The sequence below is a fragment of the Equus quagga genome, chromosome 5 (assembly GCF_021613505.1).
Source record: "Equus quagga isolate Etosha38 chromosome 5, UCLA_HA_Equagga_1.0, whole genome shotgun sequence".
In the NCBI taxonomy this organism is placed as follows: Eukaryota; Metazoa; Chordata; class Mammalia; order Perissodactyla; family Equidae; genus Equus; species Equus quagga.
Genome location: NC_060271.1, coordinates 48,008,578 through 48,024,731, shown reverse-complemented (window position 1 = coordinate 48,024,731; position 16,154 = coordinate 48,008,578). Strand labels below are relative to the sequence as shown.

The 16,154-nt window shown below is 56.5% G+C and overlaps 1 protein-coding gene across 15 annotated transcripts in view; it reads right to left on the bottom strand.

Annotated features, from left to right (window-relative positions):
* CFAP74 (cilia and flagella associated protein 74) overlaps positions 1-16,154 on the bottom strand; it is a 74,792-nt gene that overhangs the window by 5,396 nt on the left and 53,242 nt on the right. For all 15 annotated transcript variants that reach the window (XM_046663226.1, XM_046663225.1, XM_046663214.1 and 12 more), the window contains 15 exons: positions 12,493-12,569; positions 11,828-11,950; positions 11,253-11,374; positions 10,558-10,686; positions 10,259-10,346; positions 9,375-9,548; positions 8,673-8,806; positions 4,732-5,008; positions 3,090-3,188; positions 1,934-2,073; positions 1,171-1,305; positions 881-990; positions 689-744; positions 476-595; positions 38-193 (listed from right to left, as the gene is read on the bottom strand). In XM_046663226.1, coding sequence (XP_046519182.1) covers positions 38-193; positions 476-595; positions 689-744; positions 881-990; positions 1,171-1,305; positions 1,934-2,073; positions 3,090-3,188; positions 4,732-5,008; positions 8,673-8,806; positions 9,375-9,548; positions 10,259-10,346; positions 10,558-10,686; positions 11,253-11,374; positions 11,828-11,950; positions 12,493-12,569 — 1,940 coding nt within the window. The remainder of the gene's footprint in view (positions 1-37; positions 194-475; positions 596-688; positions 745-880; positions 991-1,170; positions 1,306-1,933; positions 2,074-3,089; positions 3,189-4,731; positions 5,009-8,672; positions 8,807-9,374; positions 9,549-10,258; positions 10,347-10,557; positions 10,687-11,252; positions 11,375-11,827; positions 11,951-12,492; positions 12,570-16,154) is intronic.

The window sequence follows — 16,154 nt, the reverse complement described above, 5'->3', positions numbered from 1 at the left end:
CTGGGGCAGGCACCAGGGCCCCTGCGAGGTGCTCCACCTTGAATCCCGAGGAGACAGACTCCCTGGCAATCACGTAGCCCATGTTGAGGACATCCCCTTCAATGGAGCACGTGATCATGGATGCCACGCCGGTCCCCACGAGGGTCAAGGAGAGCGTGCCTCTCTTGGTGATGATGTCCAGCGCTTCCTGGGCCTACGGAGACCACGTCCCTTAGTGAGGAGCAGACATTGTAGAGGCATGTGCGGGAGCTCTGCCCCGGGAGCAGCTCCGGCACCCAGCTGGGGGCGCTGGCGCTGAGTCCTCTGGGAGCTCCCCAGCCTCCGCCTGCGGGTCAGAGGGGAGGGCCCAGGAGGACTGGCTGCTCCCAGGGCCTACTGGGACAGCTCCGGGCCTGAGCACACGCGGGGGTGCAGTGTCGAGCTGGTCCACGGAGCCTGGGGCTGCGGCATGGCTCAGGGTGGGCCTGGGACTCACCAGGACGCTCTCGCGGGGAGAGAAGGACAGCGCCAGGACCTGGGTCTCACCAGCCAGCAGCTTGCGGATAGGGTTCAGCAGGACAAAGGGGCCGTTGGGGTTCAGCATGGAGAACTCCAGCTGAGGGCCGGTGTCAAGGAGAGGTGTCGAGGGTGGGCCACGACCCCTCCCCACTCCCTGCAAGCTGCCTGGGCTGGGTGTGGATAAGGATACGGCCAGATCCTCAGGGGAGATGTTCTGAATGGAGACCTTCTTTACGCCGCAGTGTCCTGAAACCGGACCAGAGAGTTGGGTCACAGCCCCAGGCTGGGGTGGGGTGTGCCTCCGGGCCAGGAGGTGCCTTGGGGGCCTGGGTCCCTGTGGGTGGTGATGTGGGGGTGGGGGCTGGGCTCAACCAAGACTCACCTACAGCGATGTGGCCAAAGTTGGAGATGGTCGTGCCTTTGTTGGACGTCACTACGATGGACGGTGCCACCGCTGGACACCACAGCTCCAGGTACAGGGTGTTGTGGGGACTGGAGGCAGGGCCGGCACGCCAATGGACCAGGACCCACCCCCACGGCCTGACCCTCAGCCCTGGCCCCCACTCACCCCAGCCACCGGGCCCCACCCCGAGGCCCCAGATCTGGGTTGGCAGCAGAGGAGGGATGGTAACTTTTTAGCCGGCCACACCCCACCCTGACCAGACGCCACACCTGAAGCTCAGGGGTTCCATCCCCTTCCGGTCTTGGATGTCGCCACTGGCAACGACACAAGGGATCACAAACTTGTTGAACTTCCCCGGGAAAGATCTGACCAGGGTGGCCCGGGCAACCTCGTCCTCGTGAGAGCTGGAGTGGAGCCGGAAAAGTGCACTCATGCCCCTGCCCTTGCTGCCCCCTAGCAGACTGGAGGCCCTGCCCCACCTCCATGGAGGGGTCCATGAGGCCACACCTGCTCCCCAGGGCCCTGGGACAGATGGTGAGGGGCAGCAGGCTGGGGCCAGGCTGCAGCTCTCCCAGGTTTGTCTGGCCAGCTAGCTTCCTCGCCTCTTCCTTGCTTCCCGTGGGGCCCTCCCCCACCCAGGGTCCTGGTCAGGCACTTAACCAGAGAGCCACATTCCTGGGGCCGCAGGCAAGAGTCCAGGGCTGACAAGTGACGCAAGCCCATCAGAGCTCTCTTGGGCTCATTTGAACTTGGGGAGGCTGAGCTGGGGATATGGGAGTGGCATGAGGCTGTTCACAGGGACATCAGGCCCAGGGGAATGGGGTAGGCAGATGCCCAGGAAGGCAGAGCCTGAGGGGCCTCAAGGCAGCGCCTGGATCCAGCTGTGTCTGAAGCTAGCGCAGCCCTGGACTTCCAGGTCAAAACAGCTCTGCTCCAGGCAGTCTGTGGGGGAAAATCCCCGTGGGGGCCAGGGCAGGGTCTCCTCAGTAGGGCCTGGAGGGAAGAGGTGGGGCAGTTGGCTCTCAGGCCCACCTGCACCTAAGGTCCTGCTTCTGCTGCTCTGGAGGCTGGTTGCTGGAGGCCCGGAACAGCCGGTCTCGGTTCTGCAGTCGCAGCGTGGAGACGGACTGTCTCTGCAGGTCCTTCCTCTGGGGGGCCATGTCCTTGTGGGACTTGGAGGGGGAGAGCAGGCTGTGGGCCCCTCAGGGCTCTGCTGAGCCCGGCAGCCACCCAGCCGCCCCTTGCAGCTCCCCTAGGGCCCAGCCCAGGCCTGGGCAGACCACCCAGGGCAGGGTCCCCGGGGGCATGCGTTTGGAGGGGACAGGGACCCAAACACCAAGAGGCTCCCTCAGAAAGACTGGCAGCACGTGCAGAAGGGCTGAGTGATGGTCCCCGTGCAGAGACCTGTGCACCGACACTAGTGTCTGCCTTCACCAACAGGGAAACTGAGGGACAGAGAAGGTGAAGAGTCGGCCAGGACCGGGGTCCTTGTGCCTGGTGCCCTTTCCCCGCACTTCGCTGCCCGGCCCACAGGGCGAACCTAAGTGCTTCCTCCTCCAGCACGTGCTCGAGCAAGCGTGCTCAAGGCACAGATCCGGACGTGGACAAGTGCAGTGTCCCTCGGGTCCCCGGGCAGAGTGGGTGGGCATCACTTGGGCCCTGCCTGCACAGCTTCGGGTGGGTCCGCGTGGACGCCTTCCCGGCAGAAGCGCTTGTGTGATCACGTCACCAGGGCTGGGCCTGTGGTGGGGCCTATCCCCCGGATCGACTTTCCCTTCTTCCCAGGCTGCTCTCCCCTCGTGGGGTCAGCAGCTGTACTTGTTCAGAGCCGCAAGCCGTGTGCCATTTGATCTGCTCCCCTCTGTTGTGAAACTCGGTTAGTGGAAGCCCCATCTGCTCATCACTGCCAGGGGCGGGGGCATGGGGGGGACAGGGTGGCGGGCCCATCCTCCCGAGACTACCCTCTGGGGTCCACCTGCCTGGTGCTGCCTTCAAGACAGGAGGAGGGGCTTTGCCAAGAAAGTTTCAACCTCTTGAAACAGCTTGACACAACAACGCTGCAGAACAGTCTGCCCAGCGCTCCTGGCACAGGGGCCTGGGCCCAGAGCCTCAAGGGGCTGCAGCGTTTCTCCCCGAGCAGGCCCCACCCCATGCCTCTGTGCCCTCCTCTCAGGGCCTCCCCACGCACCAGTTTGCCCTCGGTTTCTTTGGTCAGGGCCTGGAAGGCTTCCTGCTGGATCAGCTCGCTGGGCAGCACTGGCCGGAAGGCCACCTGGACCAGGCACCTCTGTGGGGAGAGGAGCCCAGAGGGCAGAGCTGGCCCCCGCTGGTGCCTTGCCCTCCTCAGCACCCCGTGTCCCACCTCCCCTGGACTCCTGGAGGTCACGCTCTCTGACACTCCTGGTGTGATGCCTCCATCTCCTCTTTGGGATTTCAGCCTAGCATGCCCCTTCTGGGAAGGCCCTCCCTGCCCCCTGACCCCTGAGAAGTGGGGGTGGGCTGCAGGGCATGATGACCAGCCCACACTTACCATCCAGGGTAAGGCTCCCCATGATGGAGGCCCTGGATGGGCCAGACCCGGCCCACTGCCCATGAGGCCCAGTGAGAAACGAACCTTCGTTTTCAGCCATTCAGATTTGGGGGGTGAGTTCCTGTACCCTAACCTGTCCCTGTGGCCCACACAGCAGCCTTTCCAAAGCACCTCCTCATTGCAGTTCATCCCACGGGAAGTCCAAGGTCCCACAGAGGACTGGCTCCTCATGGTCTCCCCAGTGCTCAGTACAGCAAAGATAGCATGGAGGGGAGAGAGGGGGGTAGAGAGAGAGGGAGGGAGACAGAGGGAGAGAGAAGGCCCAAGCACAGCTGGAGTACCCCCAGGACACAGGACCATTACTTAAGCAGAATTTGCTACATTTAATGAAATGCATTTTAAATAACATACTTGGTGAAACCCTGCCGGGGCCCAGGCATCCCCAGCACCTTCCTGGGCCGGTTCTTACCTAGTCCTCCCAACAGACATCACAATGGCTGTCACCCTAACTTTATTTTATTTATTTATTTACTTATTTTGAGGAAGATTAGCCCTGAGCTAACTATTGCCCATCCTCCTCTTTTTGCTGAAGAGGACTGGCCCTGAGCTAACATCCATGCCCATCTTCCTCTACTTTATACGTGGGACACCTGCCACAGCATGGCTTTTGCCAAGCGGTGCCATGTCTGCACCTGGGATCTGAGCCAGCGAACTCCGGGCTGCTGAGAAGCGGAACGTGCAAACTTAACTGCTGCTCCACTGGGCCGGCCCCTAACTTTTGAAGGTAAGGAATGAAGCTCAGAGAGGCTGTGATGGCCCGGGGGACAGGGGATGACCTGAAACTCTGCCTCCAGCCCGAGTTCTTCCTGCTTTATCAGGAAAAGCAGAAGGCGGGGAAACCCATGACTGATGGAGTGGACAGATACCCTGCACTCTTGGTGACCAGGTGCTGTGTGGCCTCTGTGCCCATCTGCTGTGCCATCCAAGGGGCTGCACCCCTTCCCTCAGTCTGAACAGCTTGAGCCCCAGCCAGGTGCCTGGAGGCCAGCCACTGTGGGCACCCCTGCCTCTGGGGCTCAGGCTGGGCTGAGTGGAGTCTCATCAGACCCAGGCAGGGTCAAGGTTGTCTCCGTGTCCTCTCCCTACCAGGTCCTGCTCATCAGCCGCGGAGGCCTCCTTGGCCCTGCTTGGGTCTGATGAGGAGCAGAGTTGACCTGCACATCCGCTGTGTTCAAGGGCCAGCAGAGCCAGGCACCCCAAGGGGCTCTGGCCCCTGCTCACTTGTGGGGCCCGCACCCACCTTTCCTGGACACACCGTTCCCACGGAGGGTGAGATGGTGATGGGCAAGTCCGGGGACAGCAGGAACTCGAAAGATGTGGGCCCCACGGGGCAGGCCTCCTCCGAGCCGACACGGGGCACAGAGTGGATCAGCGCATTGACGCTCACGTGAGAGTTGATGACGTACAGGGTGGCCACGGATGTGTCGTACAAGGAGGTGGCCGCAAACTTGATCTGGTAGTGGGACAGCTCCAGGGGCGGGTGCACACCCATGGCCCGGCACGTCAGCTTGAAGCACCTGGAAGCGACCAGCGTGGGTGGGCTCACCCTAGGGCACCTGGGGGGTTGGCGGGTCCCTCTGCAGCCATGGCCAGGTGGCCCGAGTCGGGTGGGCAGCCCCCGTGTGCAGAGCACCTCATGCCCAGGGAGGCCTGGGACCACAATGGCAGTTCTCACAGGTTTCGTTCACTCCCCGCTTCGTGAATTACGGAAAATGCTGCGTGCCTCTGTGCACATTTTAAGTGGATAGTTAAAATTTTAATCATAGGTTTCAATAGTTGCGAAGGAGGTAATTTCTGACTTCTGTTAAATATTTATTGACGTTTGAAAAATAAGAGTGATAAATTGCTCCTTAAATATAAGCATGAGAATCTGTATACCACAGTGAGTTGATTCCTGCCATTATCTAAGAAAAAAAGAACAGATGTTTGATATTTTAACCATGGAAAATTTACATTCCATATTTTCTTTGAACTCCTATTTCCACTGCACTCTCCCCACTGAATTTCATCCTAATTGCCTATGTTTTAATGCTTTAAAGGATGCTGTTCATTGCTTCATCGTCCTGTCTGCAACAAAAAAAAGGTTCGGACTTTGAAATGTTTCAATGTGTATTTGTTTATCCGGTGACATGTTTCAATGTATATTTTTATGTCCTCTGATCACAGGCTCTAAATGTTAAAAAAAAATTCCTCCTGGGTGGAGAAATCCTTGAGGTTATTATTGGCACTCAAGTAATGGAAAACAGCAATGTATGAAGTGTGACAACCATTGCACGTGAAAAGGAAGGTTTTATCGGAATCATCCTAGGAAGGTGGGTGGAGCTGCTCTTTCCCAGTTGGTTCAAGTGTCAGAGTGATGTGACTTGTGGCCGGAGCAGCCTGCCTCTTCCTTCCACCCACACGGAACCTGGGCATGGAGGGGGCTTGGCTCCCCAACGTCACTCGACCCTTTGAACTCCTTTTCTTTATATGCCAGAAATTCACATGGCAACACATCTTCCAACATTATTTTGAATCTGGCAACTCTCTTAGGCCCTCACTTTTTTACAAGGAAAGAGCCGGAAGCCTCTGCCCGGGGTGGCGTCACTGAGACATGCCAGATGCTGTCACCTGTGACTTGGAGGCAGCGGGTCAGCCGGGCCAACCGTTCACTGTTACCCCAACGCACGTTGTCAACACTGCATTTGCTACTGTTCAGCTGTTCGAGTGCCTCCTGGTCCCCTAAACACATGGATGAGATGGTCCTCAGGGCTGGTGGGGACGTGGAGCTCCTGCATTGCCCACACGTCGTTGGCGAGAACGTAAAATGGTACCACCACTTTGGAAAACGGTTGGGTGGCTTCTTATAAAATTAAAAACAAACTTACCACATTACCTGTGAACTCATTCCTAGATATTTGCTGAGGGGAATGAAAACTCAGGCTCACGCAGAAACCTACGTGTGAATGTTTAGAGCAGCTTTGTGCATGGACGCCCCAACCTGGAACCGACCTCAGTGTCCTTGGACAGGTGAACGGCTGCACGTCCACCCAGTGGGCGGGGGCTGGTGGAGCCTGATGCTCACGGACCCGCGGGAGGTGTGTCCCGGGGAAGGGGGCAGGGCAGGGGCAGGGGCAAGGGCTGGTGGTCTCTGGAGGGACGTGCTCCCCAGGGTGGAGGCAGGAAGACCAGGCCAGCGGCGCCCTGCCATCCATGCGGGGTGTGGAGGTGATTCAGGTATATTTTTAAGGTGGAGCCAGCAGGATTTGCTGACAACTCGGATGTGAGGTGAGAGAATGAAGAGTAAGGACAAGGCCGAGGTTTCCGTCTGAGCCACAGGAAGCTGGAGCTGCAGGTGGGGCAGGTCCGGGAGGGGCGGGGAGTGGATGAGGTGTTCCGCTGTGGACACAGCAGATCAGAGACACCTTTGGGACGTCCAGTGGTCTGGCAGGTAGCTGCACCCAGGGAGCCAGACAGGGGATGTGCTGGGCCCACGAGGGTCCCGGTTGAGTGTCTGAGTTGGGTCTCGTCCAGGCTGCAGACTCCGCCTGTCTGCTCAGGCTCTGCCGTAAGTACTGTGGCCTTAGGCTGGAGCTTCCTGCAGCCTCTGTGGAGCGTCTGCTGAGGCAGAGCACGTGCTGGTGGAGCCAGACAGGCGGAGTCTGCAGCCTGGACGAGACCCAACTCAGATACTCAACCGGGACCCTCGTGGGCCCAGCACATCCCCTGTCTGGCTCCCTGGGTGCAGCTACCTGCCAGACCACTGGACGTCCCAAAGGTGTCTCTGATCTGCTGTGTCCACAGCGGAACACCTCATCCACTCCCCGCCCCTCCCGGACCTGCCCCACCTGCAGCTCCAGCTTCCTGTGGCTCAGACGGAAACCTCGGCCTTGTCCTTACTCTTCATTCTCTCACCTCACATCCGAGTTGTCAGCAAATCCTGCTGGCTCCACCTTAAAAATATACCTGAATCAGTGGGCTTGCCCCACTGAGGAAGCAGGTAAGAGCCTGCTTCTCCTGGGACTTGTTTTCTGGAGGCAGAGAGAGCCGTGTTGCAGTGCCCTAGTGGGCCACGGGACCCGGTGGGAGGGGCGCAGTGCTGGGGGTGGGGCTGACCGACCGCAAGAGTCGGGTCCCCTTGATTCCTATCGTGGCTCCTGACCCTGAGCTTTACTCCCTAAAATCTCGCCACCACCAGCTCACTCCTTCTTCCCCACGAATGCTGGAGTCAGATCCTGGGCAGCCTGATGGGCCTGCCCGGGGGCCCGAGCTGGATGAGGGCTTGGTCTGAGGGCTGGGGGGCAGCTCTTCCAGGCCTCTGGCCAGCCTGCCCCATCCAGGCCTGCCCAGGCCACCAGCCAGGACCAGACAGCAGCTCCAGCAGGAACGTGGATGGGGGCGGGACGAGAGAAGAGGAGGCAGGGTGGGCTGGCTCCATGGGAGGACAACTGATGCCAGGCTGGACGCCCATGAAGGGACATTCCAGAACATTCCTCACTGGAGGCAGATAATCCCAGGCAGCAACGAGAGCCGGCCCCATATCCCAGACCACCACCTGCGTGACCTGCTCCACGTCTCCCTGCCTGCCACCATCTCAGCCCTGACTCTCAGTGGCGGAAATGGAGGCTCAGGGAGGTCCAGAGAGTGGCCCCATCACACAGCATGTTACAGGAAGCAGGGCTCATGCCCAGGTCCTCCTGAGGGCAGAGGGGTGCTCTGCACACCACACACACGCTCACACACACACACACACACACTTGTACTCACGCACACCCCCCATACTACACACGTCCACGTCCACGTGTGCACACAAGCATGCTCACATGCATGTCCACACACGCAGACTCACACATGAAGTCAGTCATATGCATGCAACCCTCCACACACATCCACACATGCACGCGCATATGCATGCAACACTCATACACAAGTATTCACACATGCATGCTCACACATATGTTCACATGAACTCACACTCATACACACATGCTCACACACGAGGGTGAGCTGGCCCAGAGTGCAAGGCCCCAAATCCCAGGCATCTGTACCCGGGACTGAGGTTCCCGCAGCCAGCAGTGTTGCCCAGCCCAACCCCGCGGTCAGCCTGGCCGGCTGAGGGCTCAAGGGTGGTGGGAGGGGTTCCACCCCTTGCCCCCAAGCTGGCTGCACAGGCCTCCACGCGCCCTCTCCCACCAGGCTCACCGGTTGATCTCTGACTTGCAGACGAGCTCGAAGTTGTAGTCCCTGGCCTTGGTGGGCTGAAAGACCACATCGAGCTGCAGAGTTTCCAGTGGCAGGATTGTCCCAAACCCGTCGTTGGGCTGGATGTCCACAAACTGGCAAAGGAAGACCACCGATGCCGATGCAGTCACGGTGATCTGCTGGGGGTGTCACGGGCGGTGTGGAGTGTGTGCTGCAGGGCTGTGGAGTGCATGAGCGCGAGCAGTGGGGACGTGTGTCTGCATGTGTGAGGGTGTATATGTGTGTCTGGTATACATGGGCGTCTTCATGCGTGTGAGCATACGTGTGTCTGTGTGTCTGTGTGTATGTGAGTGGATAGTGGGGTTGCTGGCAGGGCAGACCAGGGAGGGGTGAGGGGCAGACAGGCCTGGGCCTCGTCTTGGCTGCCCTGCAGGGCCAGGCAGCAAGAGTTTTGGAAGGAAAGGAAGGGAGAGGAATCTGGAGTCCTGCGGGTACAGCGGACGGAGACGGGGAGAGGCCAGGCGAGGCAGCAATAGCAGGCAGCGGGGACGACGAGAGGGATAACCAGGAGAGATACCTGGTCAAGGTGCCTGGAGGTGGGAGTGGGGCATGGGGAGGGGTGAGGCCGCTTGGTGCTGGGCCTTGCCTGTCCCCAGAGCCTCCTGACTTGGCCCCTATGCCCTGCCCGGCCATGTGAGGTACCTTGGGGAGCCCGACGAACCCAAACTCCTGAGGCAGGAGGGAGTGGTTGCAGAGGCTGACTTGGGTCCTGATGGCCTCGTAGATAGTGCAGTAGCCAAAGTCCACCTCCGAGGGGCTGAGCTCCAGGTCTGAGGTGGTGACTATGGCGTGGACGGTAAACCCCACGGGTTTGGTCTAAACACAAAAGGCAAGCGTGCTGGTCACTTGTGGGAGGTTCATGCAAATGTTCCCAAAGTGAGGGAGGCACGTGCGTTGCTGGGTGACAGCACGCCCTTTCGTGCACACGAGTCTGTCTTCTGATAAATCCACTTCACTGCAGTCCCCCGGCCTGGGGGATGTGAACGAAGCCGCCACAAAGAGGTGCCAAGGGGGAGGGGAGGAGCCACAGGCAGGCCAGGCGTGGGCGTGTGAGTACACCCATGTGTCTCCATGTGCCGTGTATTGTGTATGCACACATGTGCATGTGTACTGAGGATGTTCACACATGTGTGCCTCAGTCTGTGAGTGTGTGCAGATTGTGTGTGCACAAGTGTACAAACACGTGTCTGGGAGCGTGTGACATATTGCGTGTGTGCATGTGGGCATTTGAGGGTTGGGGTGCCTTGGGGACAGCCCCACCTGGCCCTGGACAGCACTCAGAGGCTTCTGTCTGACCCACAAACACCCTCCCTTTGTCTCCACTGTGCAGGGGCTGCTGAGGCAGGAGACAAATCTGCTGGTCAGATGACTGGAGACCTGCCACAGGAAAGAGACCGGGCAAGGATGGCTCAAGAATCAGGGCCCTGTCTTTTTGGGGGCCTCACTCGGGCACAGAGCCCAGCTTCCAGAGCAGCCCTCTGTTCCCCAAGAGCGCCCAGCAGTCCTGGGAAGGGGCCCACACAGACCTGGTCAGCCACCCGTATCGTCATCGGGGCCTCCAGCACTCTGCTTTCCTTGTCGAAATACTTCCCTGCGTCTTCCGGGAGGGAGTGTCTGAAAGAGACAGGATGCTCTTGAATGGACCTGTCTTCTTCATATTTTGCAAAAAAACTAGTAAAACTGAATGATAAGTGGTGTTCTGAAATCAGGCAGGCGCTACAAAATATACGAAATATAATGGCGATGAGACACGCATCTAACGCGGCAGCCCTGACAGCTGGGCAGAATGACACCACCCACCCCTGCCGGGCCTCCCACCGCTCACCGCGGCAGGAACTTGAGCTGCACCGAGTAGGACGACAGGGCCTGGATGTAGCCCATCTCAGGCAGGAGCTCCAAGTGGCCCCTCAGCTCCTTGCACACCTCGAACTTCAGGCGTAGGGCTGCTTTCGACCTGCAGCGCGTTTAGGGACACAAGACGTGATGCCGCGTGTTTAATCCTCTGAGCGACTTGCTGGTTCTCACCACCCAGCTGTGCCCGGGTGCTCGGTGCACACACGCGCCACGCCAAGCCGTGAGCCCAGAGCGAGGGAGCAAGGGTCCCCAAAACCCCGCTTGTTAAGGGCTGGTCCTCCTGTAAGCAAATCTGATGAGGAATTCTCACAAATGAAAACACTGCAACTGAAGTACGGCCCTAGTCAGATCTCAGAGACGGTAGGTTCTCAGCAAGTCCAGGGGTGGGCAGGGCCACATCCTTCTGGAAGCTCCAGGGAGAATCCGTTTCCTGGCTTTTCTAGTTTCCAGAGTCACTGCATCCCTTGGCTCGTGACCCCTTCCTCCTCTTTGCAGCGGGCAGCACAGCATCTTCCAGTCTCTGGTCTGACTCTGACCCTCCTGCCTCCCTCCTGTGAAGACCTTGGATTCCAGTGGGCCTCCCAGGTGACCAGGGTGATCCCCCATCTCAAGGTCCTTAACTCAATCACACCTGTGGGTCCCATGCTCCCTGACCTCAGGGCTCACCGTGTGTGGACAAGGACAGAATCCTGATAGAGCCGGTCGTACATGCATATCTTCAGGTCCACGTTGGGCTTTGGCACCCAGACTGGCACGTCGATGGCAACGCCAATAACCCTGAAACATAACTAAATTTGAACGTGTAAATTCAACAACGTGTATTTCCACCAGCAAAGCAGGCGATGCCAAAGAGTCTTAACACAGAACTCAGGGGTAGAGTTTTTGTAAGTCTTACAGATATTGGAAGGTTAATAATTAAGCTAGCCACGTTTTGGAGTTCCGTGACACTTTTCATATTATATAACATAAAAAAATCCTTGTTCTGAGGAAGATCAGCCCTGCGCTAACGACTGTGCCAGTCTTGCTCCAGTTTTACGTGGGTCACCACCGGAGTGTGGCTGACGGGTGGTCTAGGTCTGTGCCAGGGATCTGAACCTGTGAACCCGGGCTGCCGAAGCGGAGTGCGCCAACCTTAACCACTACGCCACAGGGCTGCCCCCCCAAAATCCTTTTTATTATCAAAATAATACTGCCCAGAGTGTGGTGCGGTGACAACGTGCATAAGCCATGGTGATGCTCACCGTCGGGCACTGCGGATTCTTAAACACGACCTTGAACCTGGTGTGGACGGCTCCCGGGATGACCGGGGTGAAGATGACGGGCACTTTGATGGAGCTGAAGGGGCCAATCTCACCCTCTCTTATCTGCGTGGGAAGACGCCACAGGGTCCGTCAGGCTCCTGTTTCTCTGAAGGCGCCGTCCACTGCCCTCCCCACGGCCACATCACTGTGAGGTGAGTAGTGGCAGGACCTGTGTCCCTGGGGAGGCCACGTGGCCACACAGACCTGGGCCCAAGCCTGGCCTTGCCCCAAGAGGACTCGCTGCCCGGGATCCCAGTCAAGTGGAGGAGGTGAAGGGCAGCTGAACCCCGTCCCCAAATGCTCCCCACACTCGCTCTTCTTGACAACCCCTGGCCCTTGCACACATGTGTGCACACACATACACACACACACACCATGCTCCAGCCTGGGGGCCCTGCTGCTGGTATCTTCTCCGAGGTGGACCTAGCGCCCTGCGACAGGGGGGCTGGATGCCAGCTGAGACTGCAGGCTTCCCAGAGGCTGTGAGTCCAGCGGCCAGACAAGCCCAGCCTGGCTCTGGTCAAATGGAAGGGCTGCCCTGGGGGAGGGGGTCAGGAGGACACGGCTAGTGGATGGTGGGCTTGGGGCAGGTGGGCCTTGCTAACCTCTCCCAGCGAGATCTCCATCTGCTCCTCACTGGGAGGTATATTCACGATGGTGGTCATGGTCACTCCCTCTGAGTCTGGAAGAGAAAGGGCTCCAGACGTGAGGGCTGGCTGTGTAGGGGCGGGGCAGCTCTGCCCAGACTCCCCTGAGACACGCTCACCCACAACCCATCCTCCAGGAGCCACGGGGCCCACAGGGAGCTGGTGTGCCAGAGTGGGATCTGGCCCCTCCCTCTCCTGGACCACCTGCTATACGGGGCTTGTCCTCAGGAGTGGGTGGCTGGGGTGGGAGAGGGGGCTGCAGTTGCCCAAAGCCCCAGTGAGGGCAGGTCGGGTTGGCAAGAGGAGTGGGCCCCGGGTGAGCTGGTGGGTGCAGTGTCCTGAGAGCAGCGTGTTGGAAAGAGGATGGTGGAGAAGAGTGGAGAGAGGAAGCCAGCCAACCCTTTGGGGGTTTCCTTTAAAGCAGAAGGAGAGGGGAAAGTGGGCTCAAAGGGGTTTTGGATCAAGATGAAGAGACTGCAGAACGCTGTGTCTGCCGAGAACGGCTGAACAGAGAGAGAGATGCTGATTCTGGGATAGGAGGCTGCAGGAGTGCGTCCGGGGGGCAGGCAGCCCAGGGCCCGGGGGGCACAGCCGGCTCCCCACCCTCCGAGGGCAGCTGAGGTGTGGGATCCCCTCCCAAAGCCCACCATGCTCTAGCAGCCGACTGGAGTGGGAGGGGCTGCTAAGTCCGGAAAGTTTTAAGACAGTATCATCTTTCAAGGACTTTTCCTTTATAATCAAATTTCGTAGCCTAATTTTTCACAGGTATTTAGCTTTGTCTGAGTACTGCTGCCGGCGTGTTCTAGTCATCACTGCCCACTGTGGGTGTGGATTCTGACCTGCCCTCTGGGGCTCGGGGCAGCACCCCAAGAACCAGCAGGCCATTTATCGGGAAGGCCCCTGAAAGCAGATGCTATTTCCTCTCGTCTGAGAAGGCCTTTCTGTTGACCTTGGACGGGAACACACACAATTTGGTAGCAGAGGCGAAGCTCAGCGTCCTTTCCGAGTCCTTCTCTGGCCTCTGCCCGGCTGCCAGGCTGGGTCGCTGTGGAGCACTGCCTCAGTCCACGGCAGGTCTGCACCCTGGACACCATGTGTGGCTGGTGCAGCTGGATTATTACCCTACCGGGTGGTGTACACCATTCTGGGGCCTGGGGTTGTACAGGCAGAGGGCCCTCAGTTCTGGGATCTTCCAGCATACTACTCTGCGTGGATACGACTGGGGGTCTCTTGGTGTCCCAGTGTGGAACCATGTCAATCATTTGCTGGAAACATGGTGAACTTTCATAAATTCTAGAATCAGGCTCATTAATGATTAGGAAAGCTTTCTTCTTTTTTTTGTGGTAACGTTGGTTCATAACATAATATAAATTTCATCATTACATAATTTTCATCATTACATTTTGATTTCTCTGTAGATTACATCATGTTTACCACCCAAAGACTAAGTACCATCTATCCCCGCACCCATGTGAAAATCACCTCTTTTGCCCTCCTCCCTCCCCCTTCCCCTCTGGTAACCGTGACTCCACTCTACCTCTCTCTGTGTGTGTTTGTTGCTGCTTTTACCTTCTATTTATGAGTGAGGTCATACGGTATTTGACTTTCTCCCTCTAACTTATTTCGCTTAGCATAATACCCTCAAGGTCCATCCATGTTGTCGCAAATGGCAAGATTTTATCTTTTCTTACGGCTGAGTAGCATTCCATTGTGTATAAAGACCACAACTTCTTCGTCCATTTGTCTCTTGATGGGCACATAGGTTACTTCCAAGTCTTGGCTATTGTGAAAAATGCTGCAATGAACATAGGGGTGCATATATGTTTACGCATTTGTGTTTTCATGTTCTTTGGATAAATACCCAGCAGTGGGGTAGCTGGATCGTATGGTAGATCTATTCTTAATTTTTTGAGGAATCTCCATACTCTTCTCCATAGTGGCTGCACCAGTTTACACTCCCACCAACGTGTATGAGAGTTCCCTTTTCTAGGAAAGCTTTCTTTAACTATGTGACCAATGTTATCTGCTTCTTGGGTCTGTTCCATTCTATCAGTTACACTGGATGTTTACTCACTTTCTGGATGTGCGTTGTTTCAACATTTTAGAAAATTCTCAGCAAGTATCTCGTTAAATATTGCCTTTTCCTGACTCCAGTAGACAAGTTACACCTCCTCACTCTGTCCTCCATGGCTTGTACCATTTCTTTCACATTTCCATCTCTGTCTGCATTTAGAAAATTTCTCTGGGTCTATCTTCTAGTTCACCAATTCTCTCTTTAGCACTAATATACAGTTTAACCCAGTGGCTGGGGTTTCATTTTCTTTCTTTTTTTTTTTCAAAGATTTTATTTTTCCTTCTTATCTCCAAAGCCCCCCGGTACATAGCTGTGTATTTTTAGTTGTGGGTCCTTCTGGTTGTGGCATGTGGGACGCCGCCTCAGTGTGGCCTGACGAGCAGTACCATGTCTGCGCCCAGGATCTGAACCAGCGAAACCCTGGGCCGCTGAAGCAGAGCGTGTGAACTTAACCGCTTGGCCACTGGGGTTTCATTTTCAATGATCATATTCTTACTTCCCGAAGTTTTCTTTGGTTAGTTTTCAGATCTACTTGATCTTATTCTTTCGTGATGTTTTCAACGTATGGAGCATTTTAAAACTCATTTTAGGTGCTGTGTGATAACATCAATATCTGAAACATGCAAGATTGTAGAGCTCTCTGTTGTTTATGTGTGTTGAGTGATTTCTTTCCCATTTCTTTTTATTAAGGAATAATTTACACACAGTAAAATTCACCCTTTTTAGTGTAAACTTCTGCAAGTTCAGACAAATGCATACAGTTGTGTACCCCACACCACAATCAAGCTAGCACAGTCCCATCACCGCAAACCCCCTGCCCCTTTGTAGTTAATCCTTCCCTGGCTCCTGCTGCCCACCGATCCGCTTTCTGTCCCTGTAGTGTTCGTTTTTCCAGAACATCGCACAAATGGAGACATGGTTTGCGGCTTTGGGAGTGTGGCTTCTTTCACCCAGCACGATGCATCTGAGATTCATCCACGTCGTCCATGTATCACTAGTTCATTCCTTTCAGGGCTGAAACATCTCCCACGGCAGGCGCGCTGCACTTTATCCGTGCACCAGCTGACAGGAGTTAGGTAGCTAGGTTTTGGCAATTACAAATAAACCCTCTATAAACATCCACGCACAGGTTTCCACTTAAATGTAAGTTTTCATTTCTTTTGGTAAATACCTGCGAGTGGGGCTGCTGGGTTGTACGACGTTTGTCTAATTTTATGAGAAAGTGCTGAACGTGCACCGCCTCACATCCCAATAGCAACGGATGAGAGTTACGGCTGCTCCTCGCCAGCAGTTGGTATTGTGTTTTTTTGTCTTCTTGCTTTTAATCTTGCCATTCTCACAGGTCTGTACTGGTGCCCCTCTCTGGTTGAATTTGCATTTCCTTCATGTCTGATGATGTGGAGCATCTTTCCATGTGCTTATTTGCCGACCACATATCTTCCTTGGTGAAGTGTCTGTTCCAGCCTTTTGCCCATTTTTAAACTGGGTTATTTGTTTTCTAATTGGGGTTTGAAAGTTTTTTATATATTTTGGATATGTTATCAGA